Here is a 23,943-nt window from a genome sequence, read left to right on the forward strand (position 1 = left end):
AGCTTGTCATATTGCCAAAATGTGCTCTGGAACATCAAACCTTTTTAACTCTGTTCTTGTAAATGTTTTTTAAAAATCAATTGCTAATCGATTAACATAACCGAGTTAAACTCAGAGCATTTGTTCTCAGCCTGCACTTAGCTTGAACTTTTCTGATTGTTTCAGTTCTGAAAAAGGGCTTGAGTGCTCAAAAGCTTTTCTGTTTTTTTGTTTTTAAATTTGGTTTGGTTTTTTCCCCCCAGTTAAATCAGTCAATCTGTAAAAGATACTCCCCTTTTCCTACTAGCCTCATATTGCTTGAAAATCGTTACTCGGTGGTATCCTTACACACATGCCCTTTTAATTTCAGTGGGAACACAGATGAAACCTAGCCTATGAAGACTTGTGCCCAGGGATGGCTTGCCCCTCTCAGCCACCTGCCTGACCTCAGCTCTCCACTTACGCTGGGATTCCCTGCCTGCAAACCTGGCAGCTCCGAAAGGAACCCTGGAAATTCACCTGCAGTCCCAGCACGCGTCCTTCATTACCACAGGTGCCTGTCTATGCCAGGACGCCTTTGTCCAAAGAGGAATTGGCAGTGCCAGGAGTTGGCCTGCCCGTGTACGAAGTGGCACTGCATGCTCCTGTGTTTGCAGAAATAAAATGCTGTAGGTTCACCTCTTTCAACCTGAGCTACCCTCATCACCCAAATGCAGAGCAGACTTCAGAACTAGCAAAAGTAATCAGCAAGACCTGAGGTGCGGCTTTAAGTCTAACAGATGCAAGAAACAACTACAAAATAAAGCAAACCATTAAATTCAATCCTTCCTGTCCTTAAGGTGATATTATCTTAGTGGCTGAGTACGCATTACTGAACATACGTTATTGCAGGCATATGGACAGTGCTGGAAAGAAGGAGGGCTGGTAAACCAGCCCCACATGTTCTGCTCTGCAGACTGCCTTCATACCAAAGATATCCATTCAGGCTAAGCAATTCCAGACGGTGCTGCCACCAAAAGGGACAGACCCTCCTTTTTCAGCTCCTCCCCCAGTCACAGACATGATATGGCTAAAAATGAGCACTCTAAAGTGGTGATTAAAATTTTCGAATAAGACTACAGGACCGGCTCCCATAACAGATCACCCTGAGCAGACACGCGAGCACAGCCAGCAGGAAGGTGGTGACTTCAGGCTGGGTTCCTGCTCTGGTTCAAGGGAAATGCATTACTGATGCCTGGTAAGAGTGGGGGCCATTATCCAGGTGTTTTAAAAGCTTTGACTCTCCTGCTTCCTTCATCCCTGTTTTGCAGATAGTCACCTCTCTGCCCATGGATGTCATAAAGCACATTGTTAAACCTTTTTGAGTTACACCGTCTCTACACTGCAACAGTAGTACCGGCACACACAGGCTGACACCTTTTGTAAGCCTGTAGCATGTGAACACACTCCTATCGTATCCCGTTAGCATTCATGCTGTGGTGCATCACTGGCGCATTAGGGGCATTGGGAATGGCACGCTGGACCTCACATAGTTAATTCAAGCTTGCTACTTCAGAGCAGCATGGTCTAGTTGTGTAAGGTGGTGATAATTAGGGGAGCAGAGCTACACCCTGTGTCCCAACAGAGGCAGAAAAAGACAGAAGCATTGGGTCTGCTTAGCCTTCAGATCTGTGTGTCCCAGCGTCCTGGCGCTGACGTGGACGTTAACCGAGGCCTTGAAGACCAGTGCACCAAGAGGAGCAAGCTGCAGTGCTGCCCTGGTGTACCTTCTGCCAGCCAGCAGCAGGTCGGGCATCCCTTGAGTCAGAAGCAGGAATGGGGCTAGCTGACAGCAAATCTTTAAAGGATGGTTAGTGCTTTGATTTCTTTACAATTGTGTCTTCAAATCGCAGAAACAAACGTTACCCTTTACCTTTTTTGAGTGCAGTGCAGCCCAGGCAGCAGTGTGTGGACCTGTGCTGTGCTCTGGTAGATGCTAGCCGGGCTGCCAGAGGGGCTGGCTGCTCTGTACCCAGGGACCAGCGCTCTCAGGGCATGCTTCCTCCTCGCCCCACATCAGAGTCCTCTGTGCTGGCACAAGCGCTGCTGTCTTGCCCCAAGCTGCAAAGCCAGGCAACCCCAGACACTGTACCTGCATGGGAAGCGTTTGTCTGGGAGGCCTCAGCCCCACACCTACCACACATTCCCCCATAACCTCTGAGAAACAGATGGATGCATAGGTCTGAGAGTGCCCATACCACTATGCATGGTATGTCACATGGATCAGCTCTGTCAGGACAGTCTTCAAGGCAAGGCAGAAGTTGTACTCTGGTAGGTATAGAGAAAGACTAGGGTTTATTCCAAACACCTTTGGGTACAAACTGTAAACAACTTGACTGAAGACAGGATCCCAACAAATGCCCAGGGCACCAGAACTGCCCGGTTTAGGTTAGAGTTTGTATATTTGGGATAGGGAGACTGATACCCTACAACCAAAACTCTGATCAATGCGGCGTTATTTGCTCCTTGTCCCACAAAATGCCCTAATCCCCATCTCTTGCTTTTTTTAGTGAGTCTGGAGGTTGTCCTGATTAGTATGGGTAAACAGAATGCTCCAAAATAGGTGCATGAGGCAGAGCACAAGGCTGGCTGGGACAGGGACACAGCGACAGGTTTGGCACAGGGGGCTGACGTGGCCTGGCAGGAGGAGTGCAAGGGGAAGGGTTAGCTGGGAAGGCACAGACTGCACTGGCAGGGGTGGAACTTCTGCACAGAAAGGCACAGTAGGACTGGAACCGCAGCCCTTAGTAGAGGACGTCCTCGAAGCTGAGCAGCAGGAAACGGTGCAAGGCACTTGGCAGGTGCAGCTGAGACAGGACCAGAAGCAACCGGCCCTCCAGGAAGGTCCTGAGTGTGCAGCGAGCCAGGTGCTGCAAGGAGCGAGGTCTTTGCTCCAGGGAGAAGAGCGACTGGTAGAAACGTGGGTATTTCTACAGAGAGAGAAGAGAGGACCCGAGGCAGATAAAGCTGAAGATATCATCCCGGGAGCAGAGGTAGAATGAGACACACCTCCACCTTATTCACTATGATGCATCCTCCCTATCCCCCAACACCACCACCCCTGCAAATCTCCACCCAGCCCCAACCCTGCCCTGCCCCAAACCCCCCTCAGCCCCAAGCCTCCTCTGGCACCCTGCCGCGGTAGCCCAGCTGTACGTTCTCCAGCCGGCAGCATGCATTCCCTCACCTGTACAACCTCCGCTGGAACCACTTCCACCCAGTCCTCGGAGACACGCACGCGATCGTAGCTGTTCATCAGGGCCTCGATGACACGCGGGCAGGTATGGCAGTACTGCAGCACCTGCACCAGGGAGAGAGAGGATGGGCAGCCTTTGGGCAAGGTCCTGCAAGCCCCACCTTCACCTCTAAAAAGCTGCACGTGCTCAAAAACAGCCTTGGTAAATCTAGAGAACTAATGTCATGCTGTCCCAGGAGATCGAACCCACTGACGGTGGGAAATGCCAGAGCACCACTCCTGCGAAGAGGGTGACTGAGCCAACATCCAACACACACAACACGGTTGCAGCCAGCACAACTGGGTCCCCACAGCCTCTCCTCAGATGCAGGGACTAACTACACGGCTGGGATGCAGATCTCCTCCATCTGCCTCACTGCTGCAAGTATCTTATAAGCAACCAACACTCTGCTTTATGCCAGGCTGCTCTCCTCACATGTTTCTGGTTAGAGCATAAACCATTCTGAGGCAAGGACTGACGCCCATTTTGTGTGCAGCAAGACTAAGGCATACCATGCCTCTGTTGAGGGCTACACAGGGGGTCTCAGGGGTGTATTGTGCCTGTTTGGCACGGGGCTGCAGAGACAGCAGCTGTGTGCAATGGGTGTCCTAAGAAATACCGTGCCCATGTTAGCTGCCACCCAGAGCCCCAGGAAGACGATACACATTTTGTGCAACACATCTCTGGTGCGTACCATGCCCATGTTTTACCACCACACGTAGGTGCAAGCGACACGCTGGTGCTGTGTACCTTAGACCACCACCGTGGCCTTTGGAGCACACCCCACCCATGCATAGCTGCAGAGGCAGATCCCCCCCGGATCTTGGCTCCCACTCCCTATGGCCCAGGCCAGCAGTAGCTGTCAGAGTCTATTCCGGCTGTACGAGTGATCCTCATTATCTGGCGTTAATAGGAGATTAATTAGTGTTAATTGTTGATTTTCCTGTATTTTCCCAAAGGGGAGAGCAATCTGCTGATCTCCGGGCTGGGTAATTATTGCACTGCTCAGGAATTAAGACAGGAAATTAACCCTTTGTTTGCTTGTGTCTTGCAGAGACAGCATGAGCTGGAGGGTATGCCCCAAAGAGGAAACACATCCCCTGAGAGGAAAAGGGCCAACACTTTCCAGGGCAAGCGATTACGGAAACTGGGTAAGTTTCTGTCCACAGAGCTTAGCAGACAGAAGCAGGAGAGTCCTACAGGAGAACATACCCCCGAGAAAACTTCAGGGAATCCCCTACCAGTGATGCCCATTCCCCCTCCCCCAGCCCCTGGGAAGCGACAGGCAGGACGGCAAGCAGGCAGAACAAGCCCTGCTGTGACAGAAACATCCTTGCTCTCGCTGGGGCCCTGATGTTCACAGCCTTCCCTTCCCACCATGCTCCCGGCACAGCCGTGAGCCCCGCACCTTGAGGAGGGAGCCAGGCCAGATGCGGATGGCACCGTAGTTGAGCAGGGCTTGCACCACAAGCTCTGGGTGGTGCTCCAGCTTGTAGGCAGTTGCTTGCAGGATATTGTGCAGTGCCGTGTTGCCGCTGTAGTTCATGACGTTGACATTTGCACCGCGGGCCAGCAGTAACTCTGCTACTTGAGCGTTGGCGTTCTTGCAGGCCAGGTGAAGCGGGTGCTGGCGGTCCCTATCTGCAGCATTGATGCTGGCACCACTCTCCACCAGCAGCTGGCAGACCCGATAGTAGCGGTCCATGTCCTGGGGTTGATGGGGCTGAGCACAGGCAGCGTTCAGTGGCGTCTGCCCCTCCTCATTCTTTGCCTCCAGCTCTGCTCCATAGCGCAGCAGCAGCTGGACGTGCTCTGTTAGGCCATGCCGTGCTGCTACATGCAGTGCTGTGTCGCCTTCCTCCTCTGTCCGACTGTTCACGCTGGCGCCGTGCTGCAGCAGCTGCCTGACACACCTGTGTGGGCCAAGATGACTCAGCGACAGACTCTGCTCTCCAGCGCCTACCCTACCTCCCGCGCCCCCCACCTCCCACGCCTGTACTGTCCCACAGCTTTCACTTTTCCCAGGAGTCCAAAAATCCCTGCTCCCCAAGCCCTGGAGTAGAGGCTTTAAGCCAGAATGACTGGTGAGCAGAGGTAATGTCCTCCAGTTCTAGCTAATTCTCCACAAACCTTTAGTAAGTCACACCCAGCGTCTGCTCCCACACCCCCACGGAGGCCTGGCTGCAGAGCGCAGGCCCTGAGCTTCGCCGTGTGAACCGCCGGCCTGCATTGCTGGTGGGTAGCAAGACAGCAGCACCCAGCTGCACCAGCTGAGGGCTGAGCCTGCAGTTATCTGCTGGACTTCAGAGGTGGTCCTGCTCCAGGAACGGGCAGTAATGCCACCCCATTCAGCAGCCATTGCTGCAGCCTCCAGCCCACCTGCAGGGATGAGTAGGGACCCCTTCTACACAGGATAAGGCTGGAGGGGGAGGGAGGCCCACTGTGCCCCCTGGGTAGAACTCACTCGGTGGAGCCTGGGCTCTTGCAGAGATGCAGGGGCTTGTAGCCGTCCTCAGAGACAGCCTCAGGGTCAGCACCGAAGCTGAGCAGCAGGCGCACGCAGGCTGTACCGGCTGCTGCACAGGCCTCGTGCAGGGCAGTCTTCCCCCCCGGTGCAAAGTTGACGGCAGCACCCCTGAGCAGCAGGAGCCGCAGGCAGTCTGTGTAGCCCCGGCTGGCTGTGATGTGCAGCGGCGTGGTGAGCTCCTGCTCATAGCTGAGAGACCACAGTCCTGCAGGGAAAGAGAGGTCAGGGAGCCGCCTCCAGCCACAGTGCACAAAAGCACTGGGCCCAGACCCGCCCGTTGCCCCAGGGTGCTTGATGTGCACCCCCTCTTGAGAGACTCGGGTTTCCCCTCCAGGGACTGCCTCCTCCTGCCGGTCCCTGCTCTGCCTCGCCTTTGGACTGGCCAAGATCTGGGGATGCCTCTTAGACCCCACAGTCGTGCTGACAGGGAGCTCGAAGGAGCAGAAGCCTTGGGGCAGAGGCTGTTCCCAGAAAGTGTGCGTTCCACCTGCAGCTCAGTCGCGCAGCGCAGGGTTTCTGTTGACAGGAGCACAGCGGATGAAGGGCCTAGGGGCACAGGCAGGACCGAAAGCAGCAAGGTGGCTGGGAAGAGCACCATGCATGAAGCACCACAGTAAAGCAAAGAGGTGCTGGAGCAGGCTGCCATGCACACGGGAGATTCAGACAAGCCCTGAGCACGGTGCAGACAAGCAAGCTTCAGCAGCGATGGACATCTAGAGCCTAGGAGAGAGCAACGGCTGAAACCTGCCAACTCTCAAAGATGCTGACCCAGCTGGAACCACTGCTGGTCTGCTGGCAAACAGCCTGCCGCTGTTGCAGGAAAAGGGCTCCTTAAATCATGCTTCTTGCTGCCCTTCCAGGCTGGGCTGGAGGACCACGTTCCAGACTGCGTGACATGTTCAACCCTACATCCCTCTCACCTCTTTCTCACAGAAGCAGCCTGCGGTCAACTGTGTTTCCCAGGGCCAGGTTCAAACTGAACCATCTCGAGGACCTAACGCAGGGCCGTGACAATTCCTTGCCCAGCACAACCCACAGAGAAAACCAGCAGCCCAGCACAGGCTGCACACAGACAGAACAGGCAGACAGAGCCAGGCTACAGGGCCAGTCACAGAAGGAACACAACCTGGAGCTTGAATCTCCTTTGCCCCGTGGGGTAACCCAGGCAGTTTCCAAGCACTTGCGCAAACCCCTGCCAGAAGGGCCGGGTACCCCCGACACACCTCGTGCTCCCAGACACATGCACGCTCTCCCACAAGCGGCACAGGGGAACTCAACCGCATCCCGGTGCTCTCACTCCCACCCAAACAGCACCCATAACACATAATCCCAGCAACAGCAATGCCCTGCAGCATAAGCAAAAGGCTCAGAGCCCCCGCTCGGCTGGGCCACGCTGCCTGCCCGCTGCCCCCTGCATACTCAGCCGGCGGAAGTTGAAGCGGTAGCTTTTCCACTCTTCCAGGTCACTGGTGTCAAACACAGCGTTGGGACTCAGGTTGTTCTGAGGGTCACTGAGGATCTCGGCCACAATCCCCTGATCCCCAGTCAGCAGCGCCTGCCAGTAGACCTGGGCAGAGCCATCCACCTTCCGCGTGCAGATGGGCTCCCGACTCTTGTCTCCTCTGCCTGTGAGGCCACCCATGCCGCAGTACCCAGACCCTCCGCAGAAACCAGGGCAGGATCTGCTGCTGTCTCACCGGCCAGGCTCTGAGCCCCTGGGTACAGCCCCAGCAGTGCCCTGTGCTCCGGCTGCGGGGCTGCCTGTCTGCCCTGGGGGGCTCCGCAGGGAGGGAGTCCATGTCACCTCACTGCTTGGCCCAGGCTGGGTACAGCTCAGGTCTCAACTGTCCTATTCTGGGAAACCTTGTGACCAAACGTTTGGCCAAGAGGCCGAGAAGGACGCTCCCTCTCAGCAGCAGTATCTCTGCGGCCGCTGGCTGCGAAGGGAAAGCCCCTAGGCAGGGCAGGGTAGCAGAGCAGCCTGAAGGGCAGGGATGGAGACAGGACACCACTAAGAAAACAGAGGGAAGTAGTCTCGTGCCCAGCTAGCCTGCTGTCACCCAGCTGCTGCCCAGACCACAGCAGCACAACCCAGCTGCCTCCATACACCACCAGCACACCTTTCTCCCGCCCTTGGCTCCTTGTACATCTCCTGCACTGCACCTCCATTTGCTAGTTCTGCCCGAGCCCTTGGCACTAAACAGGTTTTTAAACAAGCCACAGGAAAGTTCTTTTTAATCAAAGCTTAAAGCCAAAGGACAGGTAGAAACAGGCACAAGGATGGGAAGCAGTGCATTACAAGTGAAATAAAAACATAGAAGGTAATTATCCTTTAGACCCCTTCCTACTTTTCCTTGAAATTCAGCCTTGCAGAGAACTCCTGCATGGTTTTAGTACTCCCTTTCCCATCCTCTGACAGCCCCCTCACTCGGGGTGCGTCACTGCTGTCCTTTCACCTGAGACGACATTTTCCCCTGTCCCCACTTAGTTGTATAAACCCACCCTACCCCTACTTTGGTTACAGAACAGCACACTTTGCTCGCAGTTTGTCAGCATTGTGTGCATTTTGTTCAGATCGTATGTTCTAAAGAGCACATCAAACTGCATGAAAGACTGGTAGTCTTTCGTTTAATTTTGTGTCGTGGAACTATTTAGGTCATGCAGCTAAAAAGAAGTTAAATGACCCCAATAGACCACCAAGCAACAATTACCTGGGGGACCAGAGAAAAGTGCAAGATAGGGAACTTTACCCTTCTTAGTAATGAAAATAAATGACCAAGTTCTATACTGACAGTCTCCAGCATCCTTTGTCTGCGCAGACTTCGCTACCTCATCTAGCTGCAATGTAGTGCATGAAAGGGTAAAAAGAAGGAAGCACTTGGCAGACTTTCTCACCTGATGGGATCCTCTACTTCCCCAAAGATATAAGCCGGTATCCCATGAGAGCCTGAGGTTCCCAAACACAAAAGCACCTCCAGGGAGGCAAAAGGCTGCGTGAGCTAGTGTCAGTAACACCACACAATTTACACTTCCTCCGGGCTTCTTAAAATATCAGTACGGATGACTTGGGAAAGACCAGGTCACTAGAATCTGCTTGTAAGGCCACTGGCTAGGTAAGTTTTAAGAAACTGTCCCTGCAGGCCAGTGAGATACGTAACCAGAGCCTTAGGTAGCATGAAGATTTGCTTTGGGTTTTGTTCTATACCCTTATCTGATAAATTCAGCAGTACATTTTTGGTCTGTGCTTGATGAATGATCTTGTTTGGTTGGGTTTTTCACATCTTGAAACTTTGGCGATGAGAACAATTTTTGTGTGAAGTTGTTTTACATCAGCTGTTCTGTTTTCTTTGGGGCACAAATCTTCACAAGACGACTGACTTGCTGTTCAAGTGCCTGTCAGCCCAGCATAAGAGAGGAGTTAAAATGGGCAATTAATATTCTTCTGACAAGTGGTCTCGGTTACACAAAGGGTAGTACCTTTTGTATTTTTATTCCTAAGTAGACTGTAACAATTCAAAACCTGGGTTGTACAAATCTTGGAACTCAGTAAATAATCTTCACCACCCACAAGTAGCAGCACTGCAAGCCCACACTATCTGTTTGTCTTTTGCTAGTGTGGATCCCCGCAAAACACTCAGTCATGGTCAAGCTTTATCAGTGTACTCCATGGCTTTGCGCCAGGACACTTGAAAAGAACCCACACCTCTGGGGAAAGTGGCCTTTATCAACAGCTCTTCCACTCTGGAACATGGGGGCTTTTGCCACCAACCTTCTGTGGAAAAGTGGTGCAATTATGCCCCTCCATACCTGACACTCCCCGTCTCAAATTCTGGGAGTCTGCCTGCACCACACTACTAACAGACAGCGGCAAGGACACGTGCACTTCCAGATTGCTAAGTACATCTCTCCCTTTAACACATCAACTGTGCTGCTTACTGAAAAGCTCATAGATGACATGGATGACAAGGTAAGCAGAAGGGACCAGATAGTGTGGAAGCATGTGTGGTAGCCACAAGATGTATCTGGGCAAGGTACAGTGAGGAGTACAGATAGGAGGGAACACCAAGGATGACCAGCTTCTACCTCCTGTCACTCAGGACAAGCTTGCTTCCACCATCTCTCTGGTAGGCTAGATTTCTGCTCCCCTTGCCCAATCCATCTCACAGAATAGAACAGCTTGCAGGGTACAAACCCTGCATGTGAAAGCAAAACAGCAAATGCTTTTGTTCTGGAGCAAAGCCCCCCTCCAGCCGATCAGTTAACCCTCCCACATCAACCCCTCTGCAGCTCCTCAAAGCCAGTGTTCGGAGCAGGGATCGCAATGGCTCTGCCTCACACCTGGATTTCACCACAGCAGCAGGAATAGGTAGATACGGAGCAATTGTGGCTTGGTCCCTAAACAGCTGCCTACAGGGCTGAAGCACAGCCATGCCTCTTCCTCAGGGTATGGGCTAAGCTCTGCCCAAAGGGCACCGCTAAGACCTCTCTGCTGTTCCCAAAGCATGTCACACCTCCAGTTTCTAATGAACTGAAGTAACAGACCCAACTTAAGACATAAGGCAGGAAAAGCATCCTTATGCCACCTGATGCCTTCTCACCCAAGCACCCTCTCAACCTCACACACATTTCACATCTATCCCAGCAGTCTCTAACAGGACAGTCGTAATGCTGTTCCTTCCCAGCAGCCCTTCCAAGGGCCCTATTCTCACCATTTCCCAGTAGATCTGCCTCTGGCCACCTTCAACAAGCCTGCTACCATTTGTTCTACAGCCCTGGAATCCTCCTTCCTCATCCAAAAGCCTTTCTTCCCAAGTCCCTCTTCCACCACCCCGGGGTTTTCCTCTCAACACTTTTCTCAGGTGTCTGTGCTCTTTCTCTGGTCCCCATCCTGGGCACTTCCCATCCCCCCATGTCCCAGCCCTGCACACCCACCAAATTTCCTGCTAGTCCAGCGCAGCTCATCACCCTTGGTCTTAATGATGAGATTGATGGCTGCACTCTTCGTGAAGTACTTCTGCACCATCTCCAGGTCCCCAGTGAAGAGCGCATTCTGGACCAGCAGATCCCGGCACTCCAGTGGCTCCAAGCGGCTGTTGTGGCATCCCTGGCCAACTGGGCTCAGGCTGTGCTCACTGTGGTGGTACCGGGGCCTTATACACCGAGAGCACTTCCACTGATCCCGCTGCTCCTCATCCACCTGCAGCAAGCGTTGTGCAGCAGAGCTGAACGGAAAGGCGCAGTCCATCCCAGGGGACAAACAGGACAAGCCTGAACCTTGCAGTAAACGAGCTGCTGCAGGCAAGAGCCTCTTACCCAAGGCTACGTCCTTTGCAGGTTGCTCCTGGGTTCCAGCTCCCCAGCGTCTGGCTGGATCCAGGCACAGGCCTGACTCACGCAGTATAAATAGTCCTGCTTGGCAGCTCCCCTTCACCACCTCCCCTCCTTCCAAGAGCTCACTTTCAGCTGCTGAATGCAATCACCAGCACAGATTAGGCACAGGAGCGGGGTAGCAGGCAGCCTTGACACGTGCTTGTTTGTTTGCTCTGCAAAGTCTCTGCTCTGCACCATGCTCCCACTTGGAAAGAAACAGTGCGAGGTGGGGGCAATCACGGTGGGGGTAGCGAGGGAAAGGCCTGCAGCAGAGGTGGTGCCAGAAGTCGTGAGGGATGAGTACAGAGGCCTTCCCCACAGGGACCAAAATACCCTCACAAGCCCCACACACTGCTCTTGGGAGCCCAGCGTCTTCACCAGGGCAGCGAGGCTGGCGCCTAGGCACAGCCGAGCGCAGTACAGCAGGGCGCGTAGGCAAGCCCTGGGAACAGCAGCTTGTTCGACAGGAACCGAATTTCCTGGCGATAAGGAAGACAGCCTCCCATGCGAACCTCAAGAGGTTGACAAGTGTCTTCAGGCTTCTGAGAGGGGTATGCCCAGCTACGCCCTTCACCCCTCCAGCCACAGCGGCTCACATTTAGAAAGGTGAAAGATGCTGAAGCCCCCTGCCCCGCCCCAGTTATCGCAGATCGCTCTGCAGGACATCAGCTAGGATGTTGTGGTAGCTTGACATAGGTTTGGGACCTGTTAAACTTTGTTTACCCTCAAATTACCCTCTTGTAATTAACCTGTTAATTGCTGTGTCCCTGCCAACATGAGAACCTTCCAGCTGGGCAGGCTGTGAACGCCAGCAATGACAACAGGGACTCATTAGCTGCTGTGGGAATTTCAGCCGGCGTTCTCCACCCCATCCTAAAACTGAGAGTGCCTGGGGTGGCTGGAGTGACACAGCAGAGACCTGCAAGAGTGCCTGAGGGCTAATGGGGGTGGCCGTGCACTCAGACCACATACCTCTACCTGGAACTGCTGCACTGACCCACTGACTTTCTCCTGGACCATGCTGTCCCACTGGACGACAAGGTTTTGTTAGAAGCCATCACATTGGCCCACCTGACTTATCTCCTGGACTGCACCATCTATCCTGCAAAACAGGCACGTTGTGTCACTTGTTAAATATATATGTGAGCAAAAGGTTTTTTGGGGTTTGAGTGGGTTTTTTTTCCTTTGTTTTGGGGGCTGTTTTTTTTTTTGGGGGGGGGGGGGGTTGTTACTGTTGCTTTTTTCTTTGGCTGGGGGGGGGAGTTGTTTGATTTTTGTTTTTTGTTTTTTTTTTTTAAATCTGAGCCCATTTCTTCTTTACCCTGTCAATTTAGTTCCAAACCGTGATAGAGTTCTTTCTGGTGTGGCTGCAGGTGCTTATCAGACAGGGAGCTAGGCTTTGCTTGTGTTCCTTTTGGTGGCTGTTTCCAGTGCAGAGAAAAGGATTATGTAAGAACTGGGAAGCCCAAAAGGATCCATGAACCAGTCCCAGGTCTGCTGGCTGCCTTCAAGAGCTGCCAGACACGTTCTCCATTGCCACTGCACAGATACTCTATGCCCGTGAGCCGTTTGCAGCATCTCACTGGTGCAGCACTGGGGTCACAGGCACACTTGTTCTCCAGAAGGATACAGCGGCCATATCTCCAGCCCCACTTTGGAATCCACATTCAAGCTCAATGAAGTGAATGTCCAGGCACAGGTGTGAGAGGAAGGCACATCTAGAGCACACTGGCCAGAAGGACCTGCTGGTCCTCAGAAGGGCTCAGGGCCTGCCGAGGAGCCAGGCAGAAGAGGTACTCAGCGATTCCTCTTCGCTGTCCCCTTTGCACAGCAAGGCCAGCAAAGGGCTGACAGGTCCGAGAGTTCCCAGACTGATGTGGGCACTAAGAATGGCAGTAGATCCCACCACTGTAATGATTTTCATATCAGCTCTGCTCTCCCTCCAGGCACAGCCACAGTCCAAACACACCTACAGGGACCCTTCCAGCCGCATTCACATGTGGCGAGCTTCACCACGCCACAGATCTCCATCACAAGTGTATCTGTACACCCATGCCCAGTGGCCTTGTTCTTCTCCTGTACCCCTCCCAAGCCCTCTCCCCACTCACTGGTTTGTCCCCCTTCTGCAGCGGCCAAAACGGACAAACAGCTGTCCTGTCCAAGACAGCATGTGCAGAGTTCATTTATTACATTTCCTTTTTTTTGTTGTTGTTTTCTTTCGTGTTTTTCCCTTGTGCCTCCTTTGCTTCTGCCATCTCTCGCACTGCCTGGAGCCACATTTTAGCCAGGGCTGTCTTCATTTACCAGTCCTGCAGAAAGGTGAGTATGCAGGGGGTGAAAAAGGCTGCGAAGGAGGGTCACAGCACAAAAGATAGAAATGGGCTTGGGGCAGGAGGAAGGGCTGGCCATTTGTCCAAAGCACAAAGGACATCGGACAATCAGGCTGAAACCAACTGGAGAGGAACAGTCAAGCAGGAGAAGGCAGAGGGGACAGGTTGAATTACCTGCAGACTCCACCAGGCTCCCCTCCCTGTAGATGGGACCCACCTTGCTGAGCAGCTGCAGGAGCTCACATACTTCCACTACCTGCTTCTTGGCCAGCCACAGGATGCGACACTATCAGCAGCAATGCATACAGCTTGCACTACGTGGCCTTGGCTGTAGCCATCTGACACTTGACCAGGGCACTGATGCCCAACCTGCTGGTAAGAACATCCCACTTGCTTTTGGATCAGTCACTGCCAGGTCTCTGAACGCATGAGAGGACACCGTGGCAGGAAGGGTCGAGAGAGCATGACAAATAGCTAGTCTCCTCTGGCCAGATGAGGGGCTCAGTGCAACAGCCCCTACTTGGGAACTTGGAGTACAGAGAAGGCTGGATTCTCTTAGAGATGAGGAAAACAAGAAACTAAGGAGAACTCTTAGTTTCTCTCCAACCTGTCTTTCCACCTCCTGCCATTGGAACCAACGGCGTCATGCTTCCCCCAGCCACGGGCTTAGGCACAGAATCCAAACCTCGTCCTTCACACACAGTACTATTCACACACCTACAACCATCCAGGAAAGGCCTCTAGGAGGAACACCCTGGCTGCTGGGCCGAGGCCAGGTACCTAGCCATCGCACCCAGAATGCTGGCAGAGGGCAGGCAGCGCTTTCACACTCGGGCGGCTCCACAGACCTTGGCTGAGTGGGTGTGCCTTTCTGCCTTCGCACCAGCCACCCTGCAGATTTCCTCTCGTTCCCACGGCTAACAACAACAAAAAAAACCCAAACATAACCCACCACAAAAAACCCACCAAAACAATACAAACCAAAACCAAACAAACAACAAAACAAAAAAAACCCACCAAAAGCCAAAACCCACAAAACACAGCAACCACACACACATAGCACACCCGCTCCTCCCAGCAGAGCCTTTCCTTTGTGTTTGACAGGGCTCTGGCATCTGCCCTGGCCCCACAGCAGAAGAGGTCCTTTGCTTGCTCTGCCTGACAGGTCACAGGAGGGAAGTCAGGACCATCTGTCCCCTCAGCACCATCATCTGGCAGGAGTTGTCCAGCTACTGGCACAAGCTTTACCTTCAAATCCAGTTTACTGACCCCACTCACTGCACACTCCACAGTGGGCTGCATAGTCTGGGTGGGGAAAAAAGCAGGGTCCTCCTCACTGTTTTTGCATAATACCTTCACATCAGGGGCACAGGGCCTGTCTGATGCACAGATCAGCAGCACCCAGTCCTCTGGCCCCAGTGATTTCAGGGCCTTTAGCAAGTCCTTCCTCAGATGCTTTGGATCTGTCTGTGAGGAAGAAGGGGGTCCTCAAATGTCAGAGTGAAGGCGATCATGTGCAGTCCCGTGACTCAAGGGTGACCAGAGGGAAGAGGATGCGCATCCTTAAAAAAAAAAAAAGTGTTGCAATTTTTTTTTTCAGTGATCTGTCCGCTTCTAAACATTGTTGCTCTTATTGCAAGAGATTTACCTCTTACTAAATCATCTATTTGTTTTATGACTACGCCTGCCTTGTGTCGGGGCCCAAGATGAACAGAGTGAAATCAGAATATATTTCTTGTATAACAGAGCATGAGAGACATGTTGGGATGTCTCATACTCAGAGACATTAGAGGAGTTCAGAGGATCAAGTCCTGTCTGCAGGTTTGCATGGGGTCAGAGGCTTTTGGGAAGGCACTCCCTGGAGTGTGCGTAAGCAACCACCCCCAAGCCACCCACTCCCAGTAGAAGCGGGGACCACCCACTGTTGGTACATCTCCAGACATCACACCTTCCCCACAAGCAGCAGTAATTAACGACAAAGCAAGGAGAACACGGTTAAGTGGATAACTCCATCTATCTCCCCGTGAGAGAGAGACGTTAAAACAAATCCGAGGTACCCAGCCACGCAGCAGCTACCCAAATTGGTACAAAGAGACAAGGTGGAAATCTGACCATGATGTGGGACAGAGCAAGGGGTTGGAACTGGAATCTCTAGCCCAACAGTAATGCAAGTGTGTCCATTTACACATGCTCATGTGCATGACAAAGCATGTCTGCCCCCAAAAGACAGAATTAGGGAGACTACCTTGTTACTGGCAAAGCTACAAGCCTAAAGATGTAGCATATGGCCCTATAGGTCAGAGACTACCCAGGAAACCATTATTTCATGCAGATATTCGTTGATCGTATACACTAACATGATGTATTAAATGCTGCCACCTTCAAAAGGTCCTGATGACACACAGTAAGCTATTGGAGCTCATGCTGTGCACTTCGTTTTCCAGTCCTGAACTACTAGCTCTTGATTTTCTACCTTAAGCATTAATAAACCCTGGGTTTGTTTTACTGTTAAACCTGCTGGGTATACAGAAGCTGCTGCGCTGGATTGAAGCCAAAAGCGAAGTACACACCTCTGCAATACAGTAGATGAAAGGAAAGAGGGATCCAAAAGAACTTGTACCCTGAGCATAAGAAGGGGGACCAGCAGCTAGATCCTGCTAGTCTGCAAAAGGTTAATGCAGTAAGTGTGGTAGCTGCTGCTGTTGTGGGAAAGCCTTTACTCCAGCAAGCACAAAGAGTCCCTCCTGTAAGCAGAGGCAGCAGAGAGACCTCACAGAGCTTCAGACCAGGCTCCAAGGAAAGAATAAGTAGAACACGTCTGATCCTCAAGACAACATTACTGAGCTGAAGACCTCATTCACAGGTAGGGCCATGAGACCCGGGGACCAGGTTAGAGATGCTCCAGGGTAGAGGAGGCTGGCCTTCAAACGTTTCTCAGGACTGCTCTTGCCCAGCAGCACACGGGTAGGGGCAGTAGCCACCCCCGGTAACACCTTCTCTGCTGCTCAGGAGCAACTTGCTCTGGCAAAAAGTCATTCAGAAGAGCTTTCCCGGCTCACTTGCTTCTGACACAGGCAAGCCAGCTTCTCATGGAAGAGGCCCTGACAAGGATAGCACATGGCAGGGATTGTGAATTGTGTTATTAGAAATTGATGGGTTTCTAACCCAGCTGGAAAGGAAGTTTGAATATACAAGCTGACAGTCCACCTCTCTCTCTCTCTAGGTCTCACCTCCTTCTCCCCAGGTTTCTTATAAAATTAATTTTCTTCATTCCCAACCCAGAGTACTGACAGCTGCAGCAACTTTGCTAGCTGCAGTGTCGGAAGCAGGTGAGAGAAGCCTTAACCAGAGCTAGAGTACAGGGGTCTGAGTGGGGACCACCAGCAGAGACTTCGCCCAAACACTCCGTCCAGGTAAGCCAGCCCCGACTCTACCCACAGCCTTGCTCAATTACTAGTTCACCAGCTACGCATTCCTACCCATGGTGCCTGTCACACTGGGCTCTTTTCCTGACCTTACTGCCACCTTTGCCATGTGTGGCTTCTCATCTTCTTGGTCCACTGCCACATTCAGTGTCTGTGGCTCCTCTCTCAACAGCTCATCATCAACCTGGAGAAAAGACGACCTCAACATAGCACCTAGCAGACTCCTGGTTCACCTCTACCCACTGTTCTTCAGCTCTAACCAGAAACACTCTCCCTAGAGGCCACAGCACACATTAGCCATTCCCAGCCCAACTCCCTCCTGCACATGGACACAGGTTGCACACAGCAGTGGTAAATTGAGCTTTCTCCAGGAAGAAACAGCCATTAACACTTCCCTAAGCCTGAGAGCTCTGCTCTCAAACCCCATGAATCACAAAAGCCTTTCCATCTCCCTGCGGCATCACCAAGCAGATCACCCACAGTTGCCAAGTAGGAAGGTCCACAGGCTACATTCAAGTCAAGGAGGGTCCACACCCCTCACCTACAGGCAGATCTTTTTTTCCACCTCTTTTCTCTTCTGTGTCTTGATTAGCTTCAGGTTATAGTGCTGGACTCGGTCTGCAAAGATGGGGCAGCTGAACTTCACCAGACTCACTCTTCCAGCTCCATTTTGCCCTACCTCCCAAAGGCACTGGGGCTCTTACCTTAGGCCTCCCTATCTCCACACCACATCTGTCAGGAGAACATCTCATCACATCTCTCATCCCCTCATTCATTGTCATGTCACACCCTCCCCACTTGTGTTTCAGCCCACTGCCACCATCGGGGAAGAACTGCTGCCTTCCCTGCAGCAGAGCCCACCCTGCTCCCTACAGGACCTCTGAGCCATCCCCCTGGGAGGGCATCTGCAGAGGCAGCTGACAGCCTGGCTTGGATGAGCTGAGCCACAATGCACATGAAAAATAAAGCTTGGCAGACAGAGCAGCCAGGTTTTCCCTACCTCTAACACACCAGAGAACACTCAGGGTCTCAGCAAGGAAAGTCAAGCACCCCATGCATGTGCAAACCCAAATGCCAGCATTTGGCATTGCCCACCATCCACACCAAGATGTGCTAACAAGCAAGGAACTAGAAACCCAAGGTGGGCTCATGCCTCTTTTCACCACAGCTGTAGCCACAAGAAGTGGCAAGTGGAGAGCAGATACCCAAAGCCCTATGCATAGAAGACAAAATGTAGTGTCCTGAAGAATAAATCCACCAGATATAGTCCTATTCTTTGAAAGCAAGGTTAAGCTTTCAGCCGGAGCCTTACCACTCACAGGCACATGCAGAGGGAGGGAACAATCAGGGCAATACACCACATAAAACCATCTACAAACATATGCGTATAAACCCTGCAAAGTTCCAGCCATTAAGTACCAGCTTCTGATTTCTTGATTTGTGTTGCATTTACAGCACCTCCAGTCCCCTCCCAACCACAGCATGCAGCCCCTTTACTTGGGCAGCACCTTGTGAATACTCCATTGATTGCTGGCAGGAACGTGGATGAAAGCAGCACATCCAGGCTGGTGCAAAGCACTTCCTTGCCCCAGATGACATCAGTTAGCACCCCTTCAGGGACCCAACCCCTCCATCCTGAGACCATCCCACCACATACGTTTCCCAAACGCACTGAAAATTCAGACTCACCAGCCCTGGGGCAGGATGGGGGAAAATTCCACCCCCTGAGAACGTTTGCTGCCTCAACCACACTTTAGGCTTCATGTTTTATACCTTGCCCTTCCTCCTCTGATTTGACAACCTCTGCCTCTACTCCAGGTTTGCTTCTGCCCAGCGGTCTTTTCTGAGAAAAAGATACTAGTGCCACCCATTTCCTATTCAGGAAAGCAGCCAGCAAGGTCACTGTGCAAGGGACACAGATGTCAGAACCCTTAAGTATGCCTGGGGGCTCGATCCTCACCCCACCAATGTTTGGTCACAAGGTGGCACCAAGCAAAACCACAGCTGGGATCCTGGCTACAAGGGACTGAACACGATCAGGAGGGAGAGGACAAGAGGAGAAGACTGAATACTGCTCACGCCACCAAGGCCAACTGGACAAGGATAAAGTGGTAGCAGGAGCCTTGTACTACAACACAGGATTTCTATTTTGCACGGGTTGGGAGCACAGCGGAGGGTGCCCATGCAGCAGTCGGAGAGGAATGGGATAGAGGGGCAGCAGCAAGGCCACCCTCCCATTCAGCCGCTAACCACACTCGGGGAAGCGCTGGTGAAGCTGCTGTTCCATCTGCTCCCTCACGCCCAGTCCCTGCAGCTCACACAGCTTCCCGTGGACGTTCAAGAGCACATGCTGCTACTCGGCTTCATACTCAGCCTGGCGCAGGTGTTGCAACGCTTCTCCCAGCTAGGCCCAGAGCACAGCAGCCGAAAGCCTTGGGGCTGCAGGGTCTGGAGCCTGCAATAACACAAGTGCAAGGGCTTGTCAGAAAGTAACCACAGTTCCGCATGGAGCATGGAGCACAGGACACCCGAGAGACAGTCCCATCACCAAGCATGCCCCACACATCCCATTCCAAAGGCCAGCACCCAACTGCCACGGCCATGCCCCTTGCTCCTCTGGCTGCAGAGGACACCAGGCCTGCCTTATCAAGTAAATTTCTCCTTAGTGCCAAGCAGAAGCAGCCATGGTGGGGAAGAAACATTAGGAGCATCAAGAAAGAGGTTGTGTGGGGAGTGAGCAGCGTGCGTGTAAACGAGCCTGTAACGAGTTTGTAATATGCATGTGTGGCGCGGCCTGCGCAGCGTCATCACAATGGCACAGGCACTTTCCCGCCTCATTGCCTCCCAAATGGATTTTAAATATCATTCCGAGGACACAATTATTTAAAACGCTGAACTAAACACTCGCTAATGGGAAAACGGCGTGTGGCCTGCAGCAGCCATTCCTCATGGGGCCACTCTGCCCATGTCATCCTCTTCTCTAGCCCCACACCCTGCATGGGGCCACATGGAAGCCTCCTGCTCCCACTTGGAGACCATGCAGGGTACCACTAGGTGACCGTCCCGAGCCCAGCCCAATACACATTGCTTATGTGAGAACGCGCTTTTTGTCCCCAACCCATTTCTGTCATCAGGCCCCGGAGCAGCACTCTGCCCTGTCCCAAGCTTCTCAGCACCAGGAGCACCGTGGGTCGGTCACTGGGGCTCTAGCCGCTGCCTGCCCCTCCATGCACAGGTAGCGGGAAGCACCTTACCAGAGAGCAGGTCCTTCAGTCTCCCCCCGTGGTTGGCAGCAGGAAATACAGGGCTATACAAGGAGAGGACGTTAGAACAAGGATGCCTTCTGACCCCCATTGTTATATGGCCCTGGAAACTACAGGTACCAAATAAGACTTATTTTGTCACACAATTAACTTGTGAATACCTCCCCCACTGCACAATCCCGAGCAGGGGAGATGAAGGAAGCAGAATTATTGTTGGCTACATCCGGGACTCCAGAGTGAACAGGGTATGAAGAGAGACTACAAACAAGGCAACAAACTATTTGCAACAATCCTTGCTGGGGAGAACATAGATGGAGAACAGCTCCAAGGACACCAGAGACCCCCAGTCCCATTACAGTGCTGGCAGCATCAGGGATAACAGAGCCGCAAACAGCAGTGTGTGTGCTCACGGGGGAGCGTCTGTCTGACCTTTGATCATCGCTCATCTCCCATTCTCCGGGCAGGGATTCTGGGCCACCATGAGTTACAGACTCAGAGTTACCATTACTCAGAGACAACAGCCTACCTCAGACCAAACCAGAAAAGGGAAGGGACATAGACCAGCACTGTCCCCACACCCCAGCAGCTGAGCACAGAGAGGAGGAGAGTCCCTTGCTGGAACCCTGGCTGCACTTCAGAGGTTCATATTTTAACAGCTTTGGCATCACCAGACCTATCCATCACCAGCTCATTTTCCTCTGAGTGCCGAACCATTCCTGCCTACGCTATTTGGAACAGCGTCTAATGATGCACCAGAGCAGCCACCTGGCAGCACTGCTGCCAAGGGACACAACATGGGAAGAGAAATGCACACAGGTCTGCACACTGGTGCCAGCCTCCATTGTGCAAAAAGCTCCCTCCCCTCAAACCTGCACCAGTCGTCATAGACCAGAGAGATGCTCTGCCTCACGGCCCCCCACCCTGTGAGAGAAAAGAGCACACACTCTTAAGTCATTGTTCTCTTACAAAAAGGAAAACAGAGAACACAGGCATTACTGGTATTTTTATGAACACTTTCATTCAGTTTGTCACACTATAGTGTTCTTTTTGAGGGGTTTGAAGAGTGGACCAAGGCAAAAAAAAGAGGTTGCTTCTAGCCCATGGGCACGTATAGCTTGGTAAGAACAAACCAGATGGACGTAGACACGGGGCCAGGGTCATGCAACATGACAGTGCTGCAGTGTTGCAGCACTAAGAACTCGCTGAGAGACTTGCAAGGACACAGGCAGCCCTGGAAAGAGACAAACTCACACGGACCAAGGCAGTCCCAAGACACTTTGGAAGACTGCCTGCATAGGCTTTGAGTTAAGGTTTGCTTTTTACTGTAACCTGAGTGCTTCTGGGTCATTCTCGCAGTGACCAGTTTCTTGTGAATCCCTGCTGATTGGCACAGTCTACCCCCTCCTCCCAAAGCAACTTCATTCAGATCTCACCTGATACACTAGGTCATCATGGCACAAACAGGGCATGGAGCCACAAGTCCCAGTCTGGAAGAAGCTGAGCTGTGGAGCAGTCAATCCGTGCTAAGCATGCAGAGTGATCCCTTGGGAAAGGAAGGCCGACATCCTGTGCAGGTGTATCAGGACAGCTCCATGGGGATGTGCTGTGGGGAAACAACACACGACTCCTGCACAATCAAAGAACCTGCCCCCATACGGGAAACGCAAAAAAGACAATCCAGAGAGGTTCAGTGCAGAACTTACCATTCCAAGAGCAACCATCTCCTTCTGCCTCTCAAGCCTGGTGCATCTGCACTGCAGGCTGCCCTTCAGATTTGTGAGGAAGCACAGGGATATGAGGCCAATCACCAACTCCATCCTTCCAGTCTTTGGGAGGGGGGCGGGAAGGCAGGAAGACATGAAGCAGGGTGCACAAACCGTGGTATTGGAGAACCAGGCACCTGCACCACTAAAGCCTTACTCCTCTTGGGCTCACCTAGTGTTGGATGCTCTGCCAGACACTTCCAGGAGACAGCCGCTCATTTCCCCACAAATCAGCACCTTACCCACGCAGACGGCCAGTTATCTGCTAGGAGAGCCAGGGTACCACAGAGGGAAGTGCTCTGCTTCCCCTTGGAGCCGGGCAGCACCGGGCTCCTGCCCAAGCAGCAGAAATGTATTTGAGGTAGTCAGAGAGAACCACCTCCAGGGCAGAAGCAGAACTGCAGCCCCAAGCTATTCATGAGCACTCTCCATCCCACAAAAAGCATGACTGCACATCCCAGGGCTAGGGAAATGGGAGTGCTGCTGGAAAGGGGGAGGAAACACAGACTGGGCAAGGAGATGGACTGTGGCCTAGGGAACACTAGAACAGACTGGGCAAGGAGAGGGGCTGCTCACCTTCTAGGTGCAAACGGAGGTCTGCTCACAATCCCGCTCTTTCGGTGGACTCTCCCAGGCCTGCCTCTGATGCTCTGCATCAGGCCGAGTCTCCCCCATGAACCTGGCTCACAGGCAGCCCTGACACAGCCGCTCTGCCACCTGCACAGCCTCTCCCCATAACATAACCGGCCACAAGGACTAGAGGAAATAAAAGAAGTATAGCCCTGTTGGGTGGGACGCTGCTCCAACACCTGCGCTCAGGACCAGTTCCAGCTTGCAGGCAGGGCACTATGAAGAAAAAGCACTCTTCAATGCTGTTCTACAGTCAAAAGAAAAGAGAGCACCCAGTACAACCTCTTCCCTCTTTTCCCCAGCCAGCCCCACACCATAGCAGCAGGGCTGGGACCAAAGGTGACATGGTCATCCCAGTTCTGCTGCCTCTTGTACTCTAGGAGCATCACATACATCTTGTCTGACCCACACTACTGAGCCAGACTGACCCTGATCAGAGACAAGCACCTATCACAGCTCCATAGCTCATGAGACTCAACATCACCTCACAACCCTTGTGAAGTCCAGGACTGCCCCACATACTGTCACCTGGGACCTACCACAGCTCTGGTTCCTCCTGATACTCCTACACTGAATTTTTGCTGCCACTGGAAGACCTTAGAAGCAGGCATCCAGTCCCAACGTGAAGCTGGCAAAGGACCTCTACCACATCTCTACCCAGAACGTAGCCTACATCTTTCCTTCATTCCACCACAGGCCCTGAGGCAGCACCTCCATGCAGGAACCTGGGGACAGCCCTGCACACCCTGAGAAGGTGCTGCACTCATGGGGCAGTCAGGCTGTCCCACCACGGCCCAGGAGGTCACGCCCTGCACCATCACCTTGGACACAGCACTCACTCAGCCCCGTGGGCTGCACAGGCTCCGGTGTGGACCACTGTCTGACAATCTGCTAATGCTCCCTTCAGGGCCCTGGCTCACTCGTGTAGCAAGCACCTGGGGATACGAACTTCCCAGTCAGCCTGAGGAAAAACAGACAGGGCCAGTCATTGACACGATGGTCCAAGGCAGAAAGCAGGATGCTCAGTCCTAGCCCAGTTTATAGCCCTGCAGAACAAAGTTCTCTTCAAAGCCAGTGGAAGCAAGAAGAGATGAGGTCCACAAGTCCTAGAAAGAAAGTACCTTTGTTTCTCCTGTCAGTCCAGCTCCTTTTGCACTGTTTCTTCCTCCCCTACCTGAAAGGGAGAAATTTTTCACCAGGAGGAAAAAAACCCAAACAAACCAACCCACAACCCACCAGAAAAACCAAAACACCTTTGAAAACAATTTATAAACATAAGAAAAACCCTCTACCCACTGCTAACTGAGCCCCACTGACACAGAGGGATTTTTAGCGATCAGGAACCTGAAAACTGAAATAAGGAGTTTGCAGAACTGTGGAA

The 23,943-nt window shown here is 52.7% G+C and overlaps 1 protein-coding gene and 1 long non-coding RNA gene across 2 annotated transcripts; both read right to left on the reverse strand.

The window, feature by feature from the left end:
- Positions 1-2,293: 2,293 nt before the first annotated feature.
- Positions 2,294-11,026, reverse strand: ASB10 (ankyrin repeat and SOCS box containing 10). The gene is made up of 5 exons (XM_075144478.1): positions 10,714-11,026; positions 5,719-5,986; positions 4,663-5,167; positions 3,206-3,319; positions 2,294-2,948 (listed from the first exon to the last, which is right to left on the reverse strand). Exons 1-5 carry the CDS (start codon positions 11,024-11,026, stop codon positions 2,763-2,765), a joined length of 1,386 nt encoding a protein of 461 aa, XP_075000579.1. The 3' UTR covers positions 2,294-2,762.
- Positions 11,027-13,379: 2,353 nt separating this feature from the next.
- Positions 13,380-22,749, reverse strand: LOC142079737 (uncharacterized). Its single transcript, XR_012672774.1, has 3 exons — positions 21,873-22,749; positions 21,603-21,772; positions 13,380-13,460 (listed from the first exon to the last, which is right to left on the reverse strand). It is a non-coding gene; the product is annotated as an uncharacterized LOC142079737 (long non-coding RNA).
- Positions 22,750-23,943: the final 1,194 nt, after the last annotated feature.

Source organism: Calonectris borealis, chromosome 2 (assembly GCF_964195595.1).
Source record: "Calonectris borealis chromosome 2, bCalBor7.hap1.2, whole genome shotgun sequence".
NCBI lineage: Eukaryota > Metazoa > Chordata > Aves > Procellariiformes > Procellariidae > Calonectris > Calonectris borealis.

Coding starts and splice junctions, on each gene's coding strand:
- ASB10 (XM_075144478.1), bottom strand. CDS start 11,026: ATGGACTGCGCCTTTCCGTTCAGCTCTGCTGCACAACGCTTGCTGCAG. Junction 3,320..4,662: donor GGCCTGGCTCCCTCCTCAAG/GTGCGGGGCTCA, acceptor TCCCTGGTGCAG/GTGCTGCAGTACTGCCATAC. Junction 2,949..3,205: donor TTCCAGCGGAGGTTGTACAG/GTGAGGGAATGC, acceptor CTCTCTCTGTAG/AAATACCCACGTTTCTACCA.